This window comes from Dendrobates tinctorius, unplaced genomic scaffold (assembly GCF_039654945.1).
Source record: "Dendrobates tinctorius isolate UK_male_01 unplaced genomic scaffold, ASM3965494v1 ptg000012l, whole genome shotgun sequence".
NCBI classification, from domain to species: domain Eukaryota; kingdom Metazoa; phylum Chordata; class Amphibia; order Anura; family Dendrobatidae; genus Dendrobates; species Dendrobates tinctorius.
In genome coordinates this window covers 6,765,002-6,787,500 of record NW_027361680.1, presented here as the reverse complement: position 1 = coordinate 6,787,500, position 22,499 = coordinate 6,765,002, and the positions used below count along the sequence as shown (strand labels likewise).

The following is a 22,499-nucleotide window of genomic DNA, read 5'->3' as shown; positions in this document are numbered from 1 at the left end:
AGAATGAATGGAGGACACCAGGGCTTGCAGTTCCAAAGCTTTACTCACAGTCTGTAGTACACACAGGTGCCTGCCTCTGTGCCGTGTCCGCCGGGTCAGGGACTCAGTCGACCTCCAGGCAAGATGGAATGCTCCCAACGCTCCACCCACATGTGCCTTTCTGAATGTCTCCTCTATAGCGCCTTTAAGTGTGAAGTACTCCCAGTACTGAGTTACACTGGAGTGCCTCCTGACAGATGTTCCCAAGAACTCTACTTGTACGGCAGACAGCTGTAGCCTGCTTCGGGGACACCCTACTCCTGAGTCCCGGTTCACTATCCAAGTTGCTGTTGTGCCCCCAAGTCTTAGATGGGAGTAGTGCATTTACAGCCCACTACTCCACCGGTGTCTGCTGCAGAACCATTAGTGTCCATACAACCTCGGGGACCGGGTCCCGGCCTTGCGCTTAGAACTTCTAGGCAGGGTTCATCCTCTAACCCACATCCTCTCTGTTCCCTTTTACTCCTTCGTTCCGTTCTAATCTCTCTCTCTTATGGAAGATCAGGTTTCAGTTCAATGTCTTTCTCCTTCTTTCCTTTCCCGTGCCAGCAGACCCAGGTCACTGAGATCTGCTGCAGCACCTCCTTCCTCCATCCCTCTTCCAGGGATCTCCTTTCCTCACTCCTCTCTGAGTGGCTTCCTCTCCCAGACTGACCTGTAATTCTAAACCTTCCCGCTCTTTTATGTATTCTCAACTCCTCCCGCCTCCCAGCACGTTTCGTGTTCCAAGCAGGGAACCACCAAAGGTGCTCTGCTACTCTCTAAACAAGGAGCCGCGATGTGGCTTTGCTGAACTACTCTGTTGTGTGGGGTGCGAGTGTTGGAGCGTGGTCAGGAGCCTCCAACTTACCTGGATGGTGGGGCACCACACCTCAGGAGGAGGTGCAGTACCTCTGTGGTGACTGAGCCTCAGGGGTGCCACACATGTGTTGTGCAGCCTAGCCTGTTAAGCGCCCAGGCTTAGGTGAAGGTAGGACAGAGTCTGAGACAGGCATCAGTCTCCATCAGTGACTCCGCATACCTCAGTGCACGTGCCCTACACTCCGTAGTCAGCGTCTATAGCGTCGGCGTTGCGACGCTGCACGCTCAGAAGGTCTAGAGGGACTCTGACCACGTGTCCTTGGGGCAGAGTTCTGTGACCACTTTCTGTGCGCTCATTGGCCGGGCTCTGTGAGCTAAACAGGCTCCGGCATTTATGTTCAGCGGTAGTGCAGCTCTGTGAGTTAACAGAGTTCGCTCCTGTTCACACTGGGTGACGTTAACCCATGTGTGACCTTTTCACACCGCTTTATACTCCCGCCATTACCTAGCAGCAGTGTACCACCTCTGCACGGTGGACCCCGGGCTGTGAACGCACCTACTATTATTTTATAATTTGGTGCGTTCCGCCAGCCCTAACACGTGCACATGTCAGATTTTTCCATGGATAGCGCCAAGTGCATGCCCAAGTGTGATCCAAAATTCAGATCGCATTCAGCTATGCAAGTCAAAGAGTCCGCGGAAAACATCGGACAGCACGCAGATAACATCTGAGTCCGATTTCCACAGATTTACACATCTGAGAGAATTGGTTGTCTGCACCTGCCCTAATGTTAATAAAAATAACATAAAAAACATATATGCTTGAGTTTGTTATCTGAGCAGTGCAAATTGAAAACCCAGGGACTTTGATAGTTTGCTTGCATATAATTATATGTATATACATACATCTTATCCATAAAATGTATGCAATATGCCTCTCATATGCCTAGGAAGTCGTATTACCAATCTGTGTCTCAATCAACACTATGTATATTAAAAAAAATAGTTTGAAAAATCCTAAGTACAAATCCTAAGTACCATGTGTGTAATAATACTAAAAAAATAACGTAAAAGTAAAGCAGTAAAAATAGCTAAAATGGCTTGTCATTAAAGCTCAAAATACATGCAGTATTAATGGGTTAATGTTCTGGCTGATCATTACCAAAAACATACAAAACCTCATGTACTAAAGGAAATATATCAGCAGTTTTGCTATGTAATCTGAGAGCAGCATGATATAGGGCAGAGACTCTGATTGCAGGGATGTATCACTTACTGAGCTTCTTGGTGTAGTTTTGATAACGTGCCTGTATTCTCTGCTGTAGGTGTAGCAATGGACAGAATGCTGAGCTATGTATAACACCATCCACACCCCTGATTCACAGCTTCCTGTGTAGACTGTTAACAGTCAGCAAGCTGCCAATCAGTGGTGGGGCAAGCATTACACAGAATAGCTGGACTCCCTTGTACCTGACCTAGTCTGACAGTGATAATCTCCTACTGATAAAACATTGACTGTGATGAAACTACAGCACAAACCCCAATGCCCGACATATCCCTAGAATTAGATTCTCTGTCCTGTCCCTACATTATGCTGCTCTCAGATTAAATAGCATAATCTGCTGACTAGGGATAAGCATACGTGCTCAGTGATATTTGGTTATCACTCGAGTATCACAGTGCTCAGATGTGCTTTTACTAGTTGGACAATGGGCGATTCTGAAGTTCAAACTCGATTCCCGCCCTACATCTTTGCCATCTGTTTCGCAGCCAATAAGCATTGTCAGATTGCCTGTGAGTCATTGTAATGCGATAACCATCTTGGTTGTGGCATTACTGTGATTGGCTGGCCATCTGATATCATCAGATTAGTAAAAAAGACAGGCACCGCCCTGCTCGGCACACTGACGCCATTGCACCGCTTTGCGACACTTCCTATTGGAGGGAGAGAGTGCTTGTCTAGACCTGTGTGCACAGTATAACAAATTAGAGGCCTGTAGTGTTGATACTGGTGCTGAAGCTGAACCATCATACTAACAGCCCTTCTTAGCTTTACTTTTGTTCTGCACAGGCGCTAGAGAGTCACTGAAACTTCTAACCCCAGTGTTCTCCAGTGTGCAGAAAAGGTGCATTTTTAACTTCCTTCCTCCCACCTTGCATAGTAAGCATGTCATTTGCACCTTTTCTACACGCCGGAGAATACTGGGAGCAGAAGTTAGGCCAGAGTCACACTTGCAAGAAACTCGCATGAATCTTGCATCTCAATACCCGGCACTGTCATCGGCACTCTGGACTGGAGTGTACGGCTGAATGTATTTCTATGCAGCTGAACACTCCAGTCCCGAGTGTCGGCGGCTGTGCCGGGTACTGAGATGCGAGACTCATGCGAGCTTTTCGCAAGTGTGACCCCGGCCTTACAGCGAATCTCAGGCGTCTGTGCAGAACAAAATGTGAAGTCAATGCCCATAGAAGGGCGGAGCAGTTCACAGGCGCCGAATTTTCTGCCGTGCTTCTGACGTCACAGGGACACAGTAATGATAGGTGAGAAGAAAGATAGGAGAATGAACTGAGGAACCAGCATTATCTTCCGGGCAACGTACGCCCCATAGCCTGGAAGGTCGAATTTACATAAAGCGATAAAAGATGATTTTGACAAAATCAAGCATCAACCATGAGGCATACATGTATGACTATTTTCAGCAGTCCACAACCTTTATGCCTATAACAGGTCATATAGATCAAATGTGGTGACCAATTCCCTTTAAGCCAAGCAGGCTGCTCTCAGTAGCATGAGCAACATGTGGCATAGCACTGTCATATGCATTAAGCCACTGGAATCAGGGCTTTCAGACCCTACTTTACATGGCCTTTAGGTAGGGCAGCATAAACATGGTGACAGTTTCTTTTTTCACTGTTAATATAGGAGGAATAACGATAAAAAGATGTACAAGTATTTCCAATTCTTATATCTGTGTACTTAGCTAAACTAAAACTGACGTACAGACCTGGCATTCTTGTTGGCATCTGCTCTGAGCATTTTCACAGCCACAAGAGTGGGCTGACCAATGTTTGTATCCAAAATCAAATCTTTGTCTAGAAAGGCCTCTACCCCCTCTGCTTCACAGAGGTGAACCTACAAAACAAAAATTGCAGTATTTTAAAAGCATTAATTAAATTCTTTCAGTGCCTCATCACACGTGCATCAGGGTTTTTTTCATGCTTTCCTGCAGCATAGATTGATACTCCTGGTAAAGGTTACACATTGTGTAATTTAAAGGGTTGTCCAGATTTTGCACAAAAGTCTGCAGTGACGCTATATGACTGCAGATGTGTAAATCCTCACAGCGTGCACATCGCAGGCCGTCAGGATTCTCCGACGCTGCGAGTGAGTGGTCATGTGACCACAAATATGCAATATACTGTAAATACGCCTGGTAGCATTACAAATAAATTGAGCGAAGTCAAGCACATCTAGTCGGAATGTGGCAGAAAGTAAGCATATTGCATATTTGCTGTTCCATTATCACCTGATCTTGCCTCTGTCTCCAGAAAATCCTCAAAAACTCGCTCTGTGCGCACTGTGAGGATTTACAAGTCTGGATTTACACAGGGTGACTGCAGCCTTTCATGCCAAACCTGGACAACCCCTTTGCTAAAATGCCAACAAGCATAGCCCTGAGGTTTGAATGTTACATTTAGCAAATGCCGTATGTTATATATTCTCAGAGTTCACTACTTTCTAAGCAGAGTTGATATTCTGTGGTATTAGGAATGTATGACACCATTAATGATGAAAGTAGTGGGAGCAGGCAGTCACCTAGTTTGTTAGGGGAATGGGTGTGATATATTTATTTTATAAAAAAATGTTGTTCTGCCTTTACATTTTTTCCCCATTTTTTACCTTAGTATAACTACAACCCCTGGCAAAAATTATAAAATCACCAGCCTTGGAGGATGTTCATTCAGTTGTTTAATTTTGCAGAAAAAAAGCAGATCACAGATATGGCATAAAACTAAAGTCAATTCAAATGGCAACTTTCTGGCTTTAAGAAACACTAAAAGAAATCAAGAACAAAAAATGTGGTAGTCAGTAATGGTTACTTTTTTAAACCAAACATAGGGGAAAAATTATAAAATCACACGATTCTGAGGGAAAAAATTATAGAATCATGAAAAACACTCCAACAAATCACTAGTATTTTTTTGCACCACCTCTGGCTTTTATAACAGCTTGTAGTCTCTGAGGCATGGACTTAATGAGTGTCAAACAGTACTCTTCAATCTTCATCGATCTGGCTCCAACTTTCTCTGACTGCTGTTGCCAGATCAGCTTTGCAGGTTGGAGCCTTGTCATGGACCATTTTCTTCAACTTCCACCAAAGAATTCCAATTGGATTGAGATCCGGATTATTTGCAGGCCATGACATTGACCTTATGTGTCTTTTTTCAAGGAATGTTTTCTCAGTTTTTACTCTATGGCAGGATGCATTAATATCTTGAAAAATGATTTTATCAATCCCAAACATCCTTTCAATTGATGGGATAAGAAAAGTGTCCAACATATCAACATAAACTTGTCCATTTATTGAAGATGTAATGACAGCCATCTCCCTAGTGCCTTTACCCGACATGCAGCCCCATATCATCAATTACTGTGGAAGAATGTATGTTCTCTTCAGGCAGTCATCTTTATATATCTCATTGGAATGGCACCAAACAAAAGTTCCAGCATCATCACCTTGCCAATGCAGATTCGCGATTCATCACTGAATATGACTTTCATCCAGTCATCCACGATTGCTTTTCCTTAGCCCATTGTAACATTGTTTTTTTCTGTTTAGGTGTTATTTATGGCTTTCATTTAGCTTTTCTGTATCTAAATCCCATTTCCTTTAGGCGGTTTCTTACAGTTCAGTCACAGACGTTGACTCCAGTTTCCTCCCATTCGTTCCTCATTTGATTTTTTGTGCATTTCCTATTTTGGAGACATATTGCTTTAAGTTTCTTGACGCTTTGATGTCTTCCTTGGTCTACTAGTATGTTTGCCTTTAACAACCTTCCCATGTTGTTTATATGTGGTCCAGATTTTATACACAGCTGACTGTGAACAACCAACATCTTTTGCAAAATTGCGTGATGATTTACCCTCTTTTAAGAGTTTGATAATCCTCTCCTTTGTTTCAATTGACATCTCTCGTGTTGGAGCCATGATTCATGTCAGTCCACTTGGTGCAACAGCTCTCCAAGGTGTGCTCACTCCTTTTTAGATGCAGACTAACAAGCAGATCTAATTTGATGCAGGTGTTAGTTTTGGGAATTAAAATTTACAGGGTGATTCCATAGTTTTTTTCCTCAGAATCGTGTGATTCCATAATTTTCAGCCTATGCTTTGTTTAAAAAAAGTAACCATTACTGACTACCACATTTTTTGTTCTTGATTTCTTTTATTGTTTCGTAAAGCCAGAACGTTGCCATTTGAATTGACTTTAGTTTTGTGCCATGTCTGTGATCTAATTTTTTTCTACAAAATTAAACATCTAAATGAACATCCTCCAAGGCTGGTGATTCCATAATTTTTGCCAGGGGTTGTATGAACACTTTGGATTTGTGGAGAAAGGAGTCAACCCTGACCGCTTTATAACTGATTGTTCAATGGACTGGACAGTAGCTTAAAAAACATAGAAATTAAAAAATTTCAGTGACCCATGGGAATCTTCAAAACCACCATTTCCTTTGCACATATATTGGTATCTCAGAAATATACTGTGTAATTTTTTTCATCACTGCTTTGTTGCATCCATATATTTTAAGAGTTTCTTTATGAGCGGCTGTGTTTTATGTCTGACTACCTCTTCAAAGCATGCTCTCCTGTGTAGAGAAGATTACATTCTCTGACTTCCGGTGATGATGCCTCCATAACCTATCAAATTCTACATGGCAGCTTTCAGATTATAATAATCTTTTTCTTTTTTTTATATATAGCACTAACATATTCTCCTGCACTTTATAGTTTGCACTGTCAGTATGTGTATGGAATGTGGGAGGAAACTGGAGTACCCGGAGGAAACCCACGCAAACAAGGGAGAACATACAAAATCCTTGCAGATGTTGTCCTTGCTCCACTTCCAAACTAGCTTCAACTTCCTTGTTTCTCTGCATGTCTCCCATGCAGACAAGGGTTATTTTCTGCCCTAAATTCTTAAATAAGAGAGCAGTGACATTGTAGTCTATACAATGATTGGTAGTGTGAAACAGGGGAGTTATAAACATCCACTGACTGACACTGCACCACTATAATATCCGTCAGTGCGTGCACGCTGTGTGTCCTGTGTATTCTTATATGATACAGCTTCAGACTCTCTCCGCTCATTCCTAATTGCAAAAGCTGATAGGGAGAAACCTATCACAAGCAGGGGCAAGTGTACAAGATAAAGCTACATTATATAGGGATTCATAGATACTCTGAATTGTGAATCAGGAGACATCAGTTCTTTTTGACTGATCAATCTAAAACATAGTTAAGATGCAAAACAGAACAAGAGCAATTAAATAATGCTCCACTTGCAAGCAAGATGCATCATGGGAAATACAAATTTAATTTGGGGAGCCAAATCAGAATTAAGAAATAATAAATATGGCGATCAACCCAGAAATGGCACATCATAGAAAGCAGGTACACAAAGTACAGTATATACTGGAACTTCCACATTATCATTAATAGCCCAGACTGCACAATATAGACAAAAATGTGGAGTGCTACTTTATATGAATAGTATCACATGACTGCATATGACAATATGGAGCGCCCCACGGGGCCTGGGGGTACTCGGTACCGGGCCCGTCGACTTCAATGGGGGACGGTGTCACGGTGGCGGCGACCCGGTCCGTGGCCCAGAGGTGTCCAGTAATAAAATGGGGGAGAGTTGTGTGGTATTTATGTGGTAAAAATTAAGATAATGCTTATAGATGGTGAAATACGTGACGCCACCTGTGGTATTCTAGTCAGAGGTGACCAGCTCTGTGGCGTTGCTTCTCTGGGATGGATGTTGGGCGCAGCTATGATGTTGTAGCCCTCCACAGGTAGGGCTGTAGTCCCAGGGCAAAGATGCTAAATAAATAGTAAAAATGGCTGTAAACGTTGGGGTGCAGATAAATGAGAGAAAGACACAGAGAGGTGCAGTTTCTTTACCTTTTACTGGTAATAGGTTGCAGTCCAGAGTACCACATACAGGTGATGGAATGAGTCCAGCTCGCCTGGAGGCATTCAGGGAATCCACCTTGCCAGGTGGGGATTTAGGACCTTCCTTTCTGCGCTTTGTGTGTGGGTCTCCGCTGTATATAACTATGCTGTGACCCTCCATTCGTGATGGTTTCACTAAGCTGTACAGCTGTCCGCGTGAGCCTATTCCACGGGAACCGTTCTCTTCAACATCGGACCCGGGCTCCTTATCCGCTGCGGTGCCCTCAGGTGATCAATGTGTACAGGAATTTACAATGCCCTGTACTTTCAGATTCGGCTATCAGGGCTTACAGCTCCTGTCAGCCTAGGACTCTGATGTCCCTCTTCTCTTTATTAGCACTTCGCTCAGGGGTCTGCTATATGCAGTATTTTAGCTTTCCCAGAGCCTCTCATCTCTGCTCGTTTCCTTTTCCTCTTGTCAGATCAGCTGCCTGTCTTGTGATTAAATCTATTACCTGGCATGGGGGTCCCTTTTCTACCTCCAAGCATGACTTCACCTCATAGAGGGAGGCAATGTCACTGTGACAATCGGACTCTGGGGTGTCACATTCCCCCCCAGTTAAGTTCAGTACTCCTGGACTGAGCAAAATATAACAAGAATTGTTAACAGCAACAATTAATGCAAATCTACAAAGTCTTAAAAATTGTAAAAATTATCAAAAACTAGACAAGAAAAAGAAAATAGCACAGTTACTGCAGCGACCAGTCCTTAAGCTGCTATCCAGGAATTGTCTTTGTGCTTGTACCTGGAGTTTGGTTGGTGGGAACCGCCTTAACCCACTTTGTGTGTCGTCCCTGGGCGTGGCTACAGGGCACTCTGTAGATGGGCATGTTTTGCGGCTTATTTCCAAGGCCTTTTTGGAGTAACTATTTACAAATACAGTTCTGACCACACATAGTCCTGTGGCCCAATTGTCCTTTAACTGGTTATTATGAATACTTAAAAAAAAGGTTCTTACAGTAAGTCTTTGTAGACTCTCATGCTTAACGGTTACAACAATACATTCTTATTACTTTATTTACATTATGTAATCTCTGTAATGGGCAGGGATTTGACCTCTAGTACTACGAGTGGATCTACGCAGTATAGGTATTTCTGATGACCTGACCTGTTCTCTGATGTTTACTGTTTAGTCACTACGCTATAAGTAGACTTGTGTAAGATTGGTATACTAGACTGCCTTCTTGTTACTCCTAGAGTCACCATGAGATTGTCAGATTTGCTGTTAGCAGGGGACAGATTTCCGCATTCCTCTGCAGATGTGGTATCTGTTACTGGAACCATTTCATTTAGAGTGTCTACTTCATCTGGTGCAGTAGGCTGATGAAAGGTTAGGATTGGTACTACGATTGCCTGATTTACTTGTGTCCACGTCCGAGGAAATTCTCCAAGTATAGTTTGAATCTTTTCTTCCACCTCTACTATTGGTTGTGGAATGTCTTGAACTTCTTTCTTGTCCTTCAATTGATCAGGGCACATCTTTAGATGATCTCGAGACTGCTTTAAAGGTTTCTCCTCCATCTTTGCTGATGATACATACTTTGGTGTTATTAAAGTCTGAAGGTATCATGGTGTATGGCTCTGCTTCCCACTGGTCATCTAGTTTGTGAACATGCCTCTTTCTTTTAAGTACTTGTTCTCCTGGTGTCAAGGGAACTGCAGGGGCATGTTGATTGTAATTTCTTTCCTGTCTCTGTCTTGCTTGGGACAAACTTTTCTCCACACATTCTTGCACTTTGCGGTATTGTTGTTGCCGCTCTGTATTCCAGTCTGCATCTGGTGATGTTGTCTCAGGTGTTAAGACTCCCATGTCTAAATCAATGGGTAATTTGCCAGGTCTTTCTCTCATCAATGCATACAGGAGGAGGCGGCGGAATGACTGAATCCAACAAATAAATTAATTATAAAAGTATGAAAATTTATTATAATAAATATATATAAAGAAGCAAACAATGGCCGTGAAATGATTACACATAAAATATGACGCCAAAAAGCCAGGAGAGGAGATACATAGGAGTCATGAAAACACCATCATGCAGAATTATAACCGCCCTTATAGGGTGCAAGTTAAATACTACTACCTGTATAGGTTTATATCATGACCATAGTCATGTAAAAGTAATAGGAAGCTCCTACGACGGATATCACATAATAGGGAAAAAAACACGTCAGTGAAAGTTCAACGGTAACAATTAATGCCATAATGGCGAAAAAATCCCCATATGCGAACACTCACCTAGTGGTGTCGACTACCCCTGGTTGTGTGAAAATCTCCAACGCGCGTTTCGCGCTCCACAACTAGCGCACACGGTGCTCAACATTTCACAACTCGAATAGGTCAAAAGAATTTCAAATTATGGAACGGATATCATGCGGCAGCACTAATGTTGTGTATTATGCTGTCTGCGGATGTCCTCTTATATATGTGGGCCTAACTTCCAGAGAACTCCGTGTAAGGATCTGAGAGCATGTCCGTGACATTGTGGCGGCCAAGACAGTGACTGACCTTTCTATTTAAAAGACGATCCCCCGCCATTTTAGGCTGATGCATAATTGTGATCCTCAGACATTTATGGTGAGGGAGATTGATAGGGTTCATCTGGGGATTAGAGCCGGCAATTATAAAAAGATTTTGGCGCAGAGAGAATCAAAGTGGATAGTCATGTTGGATACGATTACTCCAAACGGTCTTAATGAGTCTCTGAGCTTTGCCTCTTTTCTGTAAAATAGGCTATTTTTTGGCTTACCATGTCCACCACTGCTCATCACTTTCCCCTGTTTGTGTTTTTTATTGTTCTTAATTTTTACCTGTTTTTCATTTTTTATTCTTTAGTTCCATTGTTCCTGTTGCTGTGTTGATGCATATGGACCTACTATTATCTCTTTCACCGGTTCCAGTCATTTAGCTGCCATTGGACGGATAATGATTGGATACTGCACCTGAACTTCTCCCCCCTGCATATCTGCTAATCATCTGGGCTGTTATTGTGTCTTTTTTATATGTGTTAAATATAACAGAATATCTTTGGAGATGGGGGCTTTAGTGATTTGTATATTCAATTCTTACTCTTTCAGTCCACTGGCATTCTATCTGGGGCTGGTTTATGTAGGTATAAGTGTCATTCAATCTGTTTACTTTACTTTCTTCTCTTATGGTTAGTCTGTTAGTAGTGCCTTCCAGCGGCTGTGCGCATGCGCGGCGTGTCCCCCGTGTCTCTCCTCATGGGGGCGGTGCCCTCTCAGCATTTGTGGCGTTAACGCTTTTCCTGAGCGTGCACCCAATGCCGGGCGCCTGCCTCTATGTTGGAGAACTTGTGGGTGTCACGGCGCATGCGCCGATATAACCGCCTGTGATTGGCCTTTCAACATCACATGGCCAGACATGTGACAGTCGTCAGGGTTACAAAAGGTCCTGTGTCAGGACTAGCAGCATCTCCTTGAGAAAGCGCTAGTTGTGGAGCGTGAAACGCGCGTTGGAGATTTTCACACAACCAGGGGTAGTCGACACCACTAGGTGAGTGTTCGCATATGGGAATTTTTTCGCCATTATGGCATTGTTACCGTTGAACTTTCACTGACGTGTTTTTTTCCCTATTATGTGATATCCGTCTTAGGAGCTTCCTATTACTTTTACATGACTATGGTCATGATATAAACCTATACAGGTAGTAGTATTTAACTTGCACCCTATAAGGGCGGTTATAATTCTGCATGATGGTGTTTTCATGACTCCTATGTATCTCCTCTCCTGGCTTTTTGGCGTCATATTTTATGTGTAATCATTTCACGGCCATTGTTTGCTTCTTTATATATATTTATTATAATAAATTTTCATACTTTTATAATTAATTTATTTGTTGGATTCAGTCATTCCGCCTCCTCCTCCTGTATGCATATATTCATGGAGTGGAACCATTGATTATGGCAGACCATATATTTAGGTCACTGCCTTTTGTCTTTTGTAAAGTATTGGGCTATTTGGCTTTACTTTCTCTCATCAAGTAGGCCAGAGTGAAATTTGTGGAGTTTACCGGTATATGATTATAGAGATCTACCAGATCTGGCAACTTCTCTGGCCACTGGCTCCGTTCTTCCAGAGGTAAGGTCTTCAATAAGTCAATGACCACCTGGTTAATCTTCTCACACATGCCATTTGTCTGTGGATGGTATGGCGTCATCCTGATTTTCTTGCAACCGTACATGTTACAGAACTCCTGGAACACTTCTGTCTCAAAGGCTGGACCTTGGTCGGTGAACACTTGGTCAGGGCATCCGTGCGGTCGACAAAAGTGTTGCTGAAATGCCTTGGCTGCTGTCTTCGCTGTTTGGTCTTTAACAGGTACGACTACCAAGAACCTTGAGTAATTGTCCACGATGGTCAAAGCATAAGTGTAGCCATTCCTACTTGGAGTTAACTTCACGTGATCCAAGGCTACCAATTCAAGCGGCTGTTTTGTTATGATCGGCTGTAATGGGGCTCGCTGACTGTTTCGATCTTTTCTGCGCAGGATGCATGGGCCACATTCTCGGCACCACTTCTCAATGGAACTCCTCATGCCAATCCAGTAGAATCTTTCACGAAGTAGGACCTCCAACTTCTTCCAATCGAAGTGTCTTGCTCCATTGTGGCACGCCTCCAAGACCATCGGCGCATCCCTCTTCGGGACTACCACCTACCAGACCAGTTTGTGTGTGCGTGAGTTGATGTTCCTCCGACACAGTTTACCCTCGTAGATGAACAGCTTGCCTCTTTCCTTGCTGTGCTTCCTGTGGATCATCTGGACCAGGGTGTGAATCAGCTTGTGCCAGCCATTCCTTTACTAGGTGAACAGCTGAATCACTATCTTGTGTCTCTGCCCACTCATGATGGGGTAATGGGCTCAACGTTACCTCTTGTACGATAAAGCGCTTATCCTTCACCCCCTTGGGAGCGCTGGGCTGCAATTGGACGGTGGAAGGCTGGTAACTCGATTTCTTCGAGTTCTTTTGGATCTTCTCCCCTGTCTGGTGAATTGGGCATCCTGGACAGCGCATTCGCATTAGCGTTCTTATGTCCTGCTCGGTACTTGATGGTGAACTCGTAGTTGGACAGCCGGGCCATCCTTCGCTGCTCAAGTGCTCCGAGCTTTGCCGTTTCAAGGTGGGTTAGCGGATTATTGTCCATGTAGATGGTGAACTTTGCAGAAGCCAAGTAGTGCTTGAAGCGCTCTGTTACCGCCCAGACTATGGCGAGGAACTCCAGCTTAAAGGAACTGTAGCTGTCGGGGTTCCTCTCAGTGGGACAAAGCTTCCTGCTGGCGTAGGCAATCACTCTCTCTCTGCCTTTCTGCACTTGTGACAGCACTGCTCCCAATCCCACGTTGCTGGCGTCAGTGTAAAGTACAAATGGTCAGGGTAGGCCAGGACCTCATCTCCTGTGAGGGCCAATTTCAACTTGGTGAAGGACTCTTCTATCCTTTTGTTCCACTCGAATGGAATATTTTTGTTCTTGGCCTTCTTGGATTGGCCCACTAGAAGATCTTGCAGCGGTGCTGCTGTCTTGGTGAAGTTCTTGATAAATCTTCGGTAATAGCCTACTAACCCAAGAAATTGCCTCACTTCATGGATAGTGCTGGGTCTTTTCCAGTCCCGGATAACGGTGACTTTGTCAGGATCGGGTGCCACACCTTCTGCGCTCACCACATGGCCTAGGTACTGCACCTTGGGTTTCAAAAGGTGACATTTGGACGGTTTTATTTTCAGGCCAAAGTTTGACAGGGCTTCGAATACCTCGGCTAGGTTTTTCAAATGGTCTTCGTAGGTTTTGGAGAAGACGATGATGTCATCCAGGTACAGCAGAACGGTTTCAAAGTTTTTATGTCCAAGGCAGCATTCCATTAATCGCTGAAATGTTCCTGGCGCATTGCTGAGCCCGAACGGCATGTAGCTAAACCCGCAGAGGCCCATTGGTGTTGTAAACGCTGACTTCTCTTTGTCTGCCTCTGCCACAGGAACCTGCCAATACCCACTGGTGAGATCTAAGGTAGAGAAATAATTAGCAGTTCTCAGTGCAGCTAGTGATTCCTCAATTCTAGGCAATGGGTACGCGTCTTTATGTGTAATGCTGTTAATCCGCCTGTAGTCTACACACATCCTCATAGTACCATCTTTCTTTTTAACGAGGACTAATGGAGCTGCCCAGGGGCTACAACTATCTCTGATTACCCCAGCCTCCTTCATCTCTCGTAACATACTCTTAGCACATTGGTAGTGTGCTGGGGGTACAGGCCGGTGTCTCTCTTTAATGGGTGGATGATCTCCTGTGGGGATATGATGTTGAACCCCTTTTGCCTGCCCAAAATCTAGAGGATGCTTGCTGAAGACCTGTTCAAATTCTCAAGCCACCCGGTAAGCCCCATGATTTTGGTGTGAAGGGGTGGAATCAGTGCCTACGTGTAGCTGCTGACACCAATCCTCTTGTTGCCCTTCAGAGCCATTCTCTTCCACCTTGTCTGACGGAAGCAAGGGTTCTAGTGTCTCGATTGTATTGTTACTGATGGTGAACAATTTAGCAAGGGTGGCATACCGGGGCAACTGGACCTCTCTCTCCCCACAATTTAAGATGCGTATTGGTACTCTCCCCTTGCGGACATCAACTACCAAGGCTTCGTAATCTTGACCCCTTAGGCCTATTGCTGCCCGACACCAAATTAACATTTCACTTCTGGGAGGTACTGCAATGGGGAAAGGATCACTTACTCTGACACTGCCGACTTCTCCACCAGACAGCTTTTTCTGTTGTCTCTGCATCAGGGCTCTGATCTCCTTTTGCAGGACCCGCTGCTGACTGGAGCTGGCGGTCTCGGCTACCTGTTGTAACAAAACAATAATTTCTCCAAGACAATTTTCAATTACATTAGTGCCTAAAGTTATCATAGGATGGCACTCTCGTTTGTCAAAATCAACTATTATCAAACCTTGCGACTGCAATTCTACTCGGCCAATTTTGATGGTCACCTCTTTATATTCCATCTGAGGCAAGGGCTGACCATTGCTGGCAAAAATGGTAAGGTCTTTATCTGGGCTATGAGTAATGTCTGAATCTGCCCAGTACTGCTTAAAAAGTACATATGGTATCGTCACCTGGGAGCCGCTGTCCAGTAAAGCGTTCATCGGAAAACGGTCAATCACGACAGGCAAGACTGGTCGTCCTCCTACGTACTTGTCTCGCCAATTTGGTGGGCCTGGTCATCTAACTCCTGGGGGTTGGCCCTTTGCCCCAGGGGTTGCTTGTTTAAATGACAATATCTTGCTAGGTGTCCTGCCTTGTTGCAGCGGCGACAGATGGGCTGTCCGTCCTCGTCGTAACGATCGCTGTCTCTCCCTCTGGTTGGTGGGATCCTCTTCTGCTGTCGCCATGGGACGTCTTCTGGACTGGAGGCCAGCTGGATCTTCTTCTTTGGAATCACTTGCAAGGACTGCACAGTTTCTGTGAGTGCAGCCACACTTTTGGTTAGTTCCTTGACTTGGAGACGTAAGTCTGCAGCAGAATCATCATCTTGGGACGGCTTGTCAGTCTCAATAGAGGTCTTTTGAAAGGATGCTGTCTCCTGCTGGTATGTAATTGCAGAATGCTTAGAGGGCTCTGTGCTGCTAGGGTTCGGTTCACGCAGCACTCTGATGGCTCTATCCTTAAAGTGTGCAAAGTCCAATTCAGGATTTTGTAGGACCATTATGCGCAGCTGTGTCCTTTGGTTGTTAGACTGGAGTCCCTCTATGAACTGCTCTGGTAATAATCTATCTTCATCTTTCACGCTCTCAGGATCAACCTGCTTTACAGCCCGTAGTGCCTCCTGAAGATTAAGGGTATAGTCCCGTATACTGTCCTGCACTCTCTGTTTGCACCCAAAAAAATCTCATTTCTATCTCTGTTGCAGTACGGGTATCAAAAGTGTCTTTCAGTCTGGCTAAGATTTGTTTGACAGTTCTTTTATCAGTGTCCGGCCAGGACTTTACTTCCCTCTGGGCCACACCAGTTAACTGGCCAATGAGGATACTGACTTTTTGGCTTTCTGACACGGGTACACTTGGAACAAACTACATAGTCTTCCTTTAAAATCGCTCAGGGTGTGCGACTCCCCTGAGTACTGTGGTAACCAGGCTGCTCCAGGTATATATGGCATTGATAGCGGCATTATGGAGGCTGCGGCTGCGACCGCCGCTGAATCTTCACCCGCATTGGGCATTTTCTTCTTGTTTTTTTTCACTTGCTCACAATAGAGCGCAGCTCCAGCTTCACTGGCATGCCCCTCTCTGCTCGCACGCACTGTGTGACGCTGTTATGGCGGTTATTTGAAAGCACATTAAAGTCTCTAGCACTCAATTTAATAAAGTCTATGGTGCACAGTACCCAGCTTTGCCAGGCTCCTTGTACCCAACTTTGCTAGACTCGCTAAATCATGTTCGTGATGCCAGTTGGAGCGCCCCGTGGGGCCTGGGGGTACACAGTACTGGGCCCGTCGACTTCAATGGGGGACGGTGTCACTGTGGCGGCGACCCGGTCCATGGCCCAGAGGCGTCCAGTAATAAAATGGGGGAGAGTTGTGTGGTATTTATGTGGTAAAAATGAAGATAATGTTTATAGATGGTGAAATACGTGACGCCACCTGTGGTATTCTAGTCAGAGGTGACCAGCGCTGCGGCGTTGCTTCTCTGGGATGGATGTTGGGCGCAGCTATGATGTTGTAGTCCTCCACAGGTAGGGCTGTAGTCCCAGGGCAAAGATGTTAAATAAATAGTAAAAATGGCTGTAAACGTTGGGGTGCAGATAAATGAGAGAAAGACACAGAGAGGTGCAGTTTCTTTACCTTTTACTGGTAATAGGTTGCAGTCCAGAGTACCACCAACCCCCTCTGCTGGCCCTCTGCTGCTCTCCCTTTTCTGACCTGCAGCAGGAAACTGTGATTAAATCTATTACCTGGCATGGGGGTCCCTTTTCTGCCTCCAAGCATGACTTCACCTCATAGAGGGTGGCAATGTCACTGTGACAACCGGACTCTAGGGTGTCACAATTACAGGGTATGATTGCTTTAGGGTGGCTCTAAAATTGTAGTTGTAAGCCATACAATACTGAAACAATCAACTAGTTTGAAATATCTGAACATTTATTTTTAAATGTAAGTGTCATGATCCAGACCGGATTTTGAATCCTGTCTTCCCCATTTTCCAGTCTGGTCATGCCATGGGTTAACTTTCTCAGCCTCAGTCTGGTCTCATGTTTGCTATTTAGCTCCGCTGCGTCCTGCAGACCATTTCAGTTATAGTTTCTGCCTATGGTGTGTGCAGCTGACCCCGTTTGCCCTGATTTGTCCTGCTGCTTGCTTACTGAACCCGTGTCTGTTTATCCCCTCGTCCCTTTCCGACACAGTGTATACCTTTTGTTTATTGACTCCCTGATTTTGACTTGGCTTGGACCCTGACTTGTTGTTTTGCCTCTTGTCTTTGGAATATCTGCTCCTGACCAGTACTGACCCGTTTGGCTTGTTTTTGACGCTGTGTTTTCTTATTCCTTTGGTACTGCACTACAGTCTTATATCAACCCGGCATGTTTGACTATTCTGCTGCCACCTAGTGGTGGCCTCTCCACTGCATTGCAGGTCTGGCCTTGCTGTGTGCAGTCTTCCCTCCACTCTAGTGCCATCTAGTTGTCATGGGTATGTCACAGGAAAACAGGAGATGAGGAAACTGGGCTCCTGCACTGCCCCTAGGACTAAAGGGGGGCCCTATCTGTCCTTAACTTTGGGGTACCCTTGAAGGTAGGGAGGCCCAAGTCACCGACCTGTCCCTATCTCCTGTTTAACCCTGAGCTAAACCCCCAACCCACACCCCAGGAGGTGTACAGCAAAGGATATAATAACATAGAAAACAGCAGGGGCTAAAGTAGACAACTGCACACAGCAAACTTAATAGACAATACAATACAATATACGTTTGGGATAAACACGACACTAATAACGAAGTAAACAACACGGTATACTTCACCAATCTCCTAGGTGAAGTCACGAGTAACAACAGAAACTCCAACAGTGGACCGGTTTGCAAGAGGTAACCAAATGCTATAATCGGCACCCAGGAATGTTCTGGGCCATACTAAAAGGAAGAAGGCGTTCCCAGCAACCTCAGCCAGAAATCAAAAAGTTAACTCCTGCCAAGTTGGACATCAGTGAATGAACCAACATCGACGCCCAACCTCAGGTTCAGCAACAGAAAAGTCTAAGACTGCACAACAGACTCCCCAGTGGGAGCAGAGTCTGAAGCCGGCATGGCACCAGTGGAGCTAGCATTTACCTGCATTGCAGCGGCGTGACACTAAGGTTCTTGCTGCTTACAAAGTGCATGGAGTTTCATGTAATGAATTTAGTAGCATTCTAAGGGGTGCATGCGTGCTGCGTCTGCCACGCGTACCCCTGCAGCAAAGTATACCTGCAGCTAAGCATACAAAGCTGCAGTTAATTGAAAGGCTGGCAATTAACATCCATCTCCTCTCTTCACACAGGTATAACTCTGCTTGCTGTCTATCATCTGCTGCTTATCATCCTGCAACATTTTTCAATGGTATAACTCTGCTTGCTGTCTATTATCTGCTGCTTATCATCCTGCAACATTTTTTAATGGTATATAACATTGCCTGGTGAATCTTTGCTATAATTCATTTGTTGCATTCTACTCCGTGCTCACTGCTGTATATTCATGGTTGGGGTCACTATGTTATCTGGTGAAAGGTGTTCTCGCATAGAGATGTAGCCAGGCCCAGTGTCTTTGATCATCTATCCACCCCTGGTGTGCTGGCCAGCTGCTAGTTTATCCCAAACCAGCTCCCACAATCCCTCTCACCTCATCCTCTTCTCAGTCCTATAAATTTAGTAGCATTCTAAGGGGTGCATGCATGTGGGGTCTGGCATGCATCCCCCTGCAGCTAAGTATACAGAAGCTGCAGTTAATTCAATGGCAGATAGTCATGGCAGGAGTCAGGACCCCACATTATGTATCTGTCTCTTTTGGGCATGTCTGCCGAGTATGCATTTCTTATTAATTGGACCTAGCTTTTCTATTTACCCATCTTACTCCTTCACCATGTTTGCATATGCCCTTACAGTGTTTGCTCCACTAATCCTCATTCTCTTTTACTATCCCCAAACTCCAACACCCTCTAACCAAATATTCATCTCCCCTTCCATCTTACCTCCCCACCTGACCTCCTCTGCTGACCTGTTCCTGAACCTCAGATTTCTCCTAATAAATAGAGAAAATTGGAGTCCGGCTCAACAGGACTGGATATTCCTTTTCTTTTTATTTTTCAAAAGAAAATAAAGTGCATACAAAAGAAAAATTTACATTATCGACATGAAAATAAAAAAAAGAAAAGGAAAACCCAGTCCTGTTGAGCCAGACTCCAATTTTTTCTATTTTCTTTGATATAAGACCAGAGTGAGGCTGGTGTCTCAGCCCCAGGTGGATGAGCATAGAGCTACTAGGTTAGCTGGAATCAAGTTTTTATAACTCTCCTAATGAAACATGAAACAAGCCAGCCACTCTAATTCTCCTACCTGTTCTCCCTCTCTCTACTTCTCACTGCTGGTGACATATCTCCCAATCCTGGACCCCTACAGCTAATACCTGCCATTAATTCCCCCTCCTACCGCTCCTTATCTAATATGAACTATCGCAATCTCTCCAACGTAAAATTTGTGCCCTCGATGCCCTCCCCCCTGTTCCCTCTCTCTGGAGCACTCTAGAATGCCCGCTCCAACTGCAATAAGCTTCATGTGATTCATGACCTCTTTCTCTCTCGCAATCTTCCCTTCCTCGACCTCACAGCAACATGGCTGACTCCCTCTGACACCGTCTCCCCTGTGACACGGTGTTATGTCGACCTCCACTTTACCCACACTCCTCGCCCCAGCAACAGACATGGTGGAGGAGTGGGTCTTCTCCTTTCTACTAACTGCACCTTTAACCCAATCCCCCCTCTACCCCCCCTTATCCTGCCGTCTTTTGAAGTACACTCTGTCCGCAATCAACTCTCACTCCAACCTCCTAGTGGCCGTCATATACCGACCTCTGGGCCTGGCCATTGCTTTTATTGACCAATTCTCTACATGGCTTCTTCACTTTCTTTCCACTGACATTATCTTCATGGGTGACTTCAACATCCCTACTGATACCTTTCAGTCAACAGCCTCAAAACTTCTGTCCCTTACTTCACCTTTTGGACTTACTCAGTGGTCTTCTTCAGCCACCAACACAGACCTGATTAGACCTGAATGAATTAGATGGGTGAAGATCAGGTCTACAACCCCATACAGTTATTCAAAACGTTTAACTCTCTCCTCTGCCCACCACTGCCCCATCCAACCTATGTCTTCTCTGCTGAGGACCTTGCCACACACTTCAAAAATAAGATCGACACAACAAGGTAAGTCTTTATTGTTCAACCACCACAATCTCTTTGTATACCAGACCAATGCCCTTACCCCATAACCTCCCTCTCCAATATCACAGAAGGGGAGCTTAATTGTCTCCTCTCCAAATCACACCTCACCACTTGTGCGCTCAACTCCATCCCATTCCACCTCCTCCCCAATATCACCACCACACTTATACCATCCCTAACCCACCTCTTCAACCTATCACTAACTTCTGGTACCTTCCCTTCTGCTTTCAAACATGCCACAATCATGCCTATCCTTAAAAAGCCAACCCTTGACCCACACGCTATGTCCAGCTATCGCCCAATATCGCTGCTTCCATTCGTATCCAAACTCCTGGAGCAGCATGTCCACCCTGAACTTTTCTCCCACCTCTCATCTAACTCGCTCTTTGACAATCTACAATCTGGTTTCCATCCCCATCATTCCACTGGGACTGCCCTGATCAAAATTACTAACGACCTACTTACAACCAATGCTAACAGACAATACTCTATACTCCTCCTTCTAGACCTGTCCTCTGCTTTCAACACATTTGACCACTGCCTCCTACTACATATCCTCTCCTCCTTTGGCATCAAAGACCTCGCCCTATCCTGGATCTCCTCATACCTTCCAACCGCACATTCAGCGTCACCTCTGTACTGTCCAGAATCCCAGAGTGTCAATCAGCCATATCCTCCTTCTTCTCCTCTCGCTTCTTCAAACTCAATGTGGATAAATCTGAACACCTCATCTTTCCTCCATCTCACAGATCTTTCTTACCTGATCTATCACAATTAATGACATCACACTTTCCCCCGTACCGGAAGTCCACTGCCTCGAAGTAACCCTTGACTCTGCCTTGTCCTTCAAACCACACATCTCAGCTCTTTCAACCTCTTATCATCTCCAGATTAAAAATATTTCCAGATTCCCTCCTTTCCTCAACTCTCAATCTAATAAAATGCTTGTGCATGCCCTCATAATCTCTTGCCTCAACTACTGCAACATCCTTTTCTGTGGCCTCCCTGCTAACACTCTTGCCCCTCTCCTTAACTCTGCTGCCCGACTAATTCATCTCTCTCCTCGCTACTTCTCCACTTGTCCCCTCTGCAAATCTCTTCTCTTCACTGGCTGCAATTGCCTCAGCTTATCCAGTTCAAATTACTAATACTGACCTACAAAGCCATCCATAACCTGTCTCCTCCATATATCTCTGAACTAATCTCCCGCTATCTTCCCTCACATAATCTCTGGCCCTCTCAAGACCTCCTACTCTCCTCCACACTTATTCGCTCCTCATCTAATCGCCTCCAAGACTTCTCCCGAATATCCCCCATCCTCTGGAATTCTGTGCCCAACACGTTCGACTATCAACCACATTCGGATCCTTCAGACGGAACCTGAAACCCACCTTTTCTAGAAAATTTACAGCCTGCAATGACCCCACTGTCTTCTCACCACTACTGGAGCTACTGCCTCACCAACACCGGAGCTGCTGCAACCCCCAACCTACTGTCTCCTTACCCTCCATCCTGTAGAATGTAAGCCCACAAGGGAGGGGTCATCTCCCCTCTGTATCAGTCTGTGATTGTTAGTTTGCTTACTGTAACTGATATCTGTAATTTATATGTAACCCCTTCTCATGTACAGCACCATGGAATCAATGGTGATATATAAATAAATAATAATAATGATTAAGATTTGAAAATTGTGATTATAAAATATATATAAATAGTATAGATTTTATGGTTTCACACTCTCATATTGCTGCTTGAAACATGAAGCCTCAGGGTTTTTTATATCACATACGGAATAGTGTTTATTTCCACTGGTTGCATAGTACCGAAAACAAAACTAAAACATAAAATCCCTAACGTTGTCCAGGCACTAACTAAATAATATAGACCCTGGCTACTCAGACACGGCTGAGCTAGTCTCAGTTCATTCACACAAAACAGCTATTGTA

General features: G+C 44.7%; 1 protein-coding gene across 1 annotated transcript in view; it reads right to left on the bottom strand.

The window, feature by feature from the left end:
* The window catches only part of DDR2 (discoidin domain receptor tyrosine kinase 2), a 1,077,249-nt gene that overhangs the window by 170,967 nt on the left and 883,783 nt on the right, over positions 1-22,499 (bottom strand). The window contains exon 14 of the mRNA XM_073557968.1: positions 3,846-3,973. Coding sequence (XP_073414069.1) covers positions 3,846-3,973 — 128 coding nt within the window. The remainder of the gene's footprint in view (positions 1-3,845; positions 3,974-22,499) is intronic.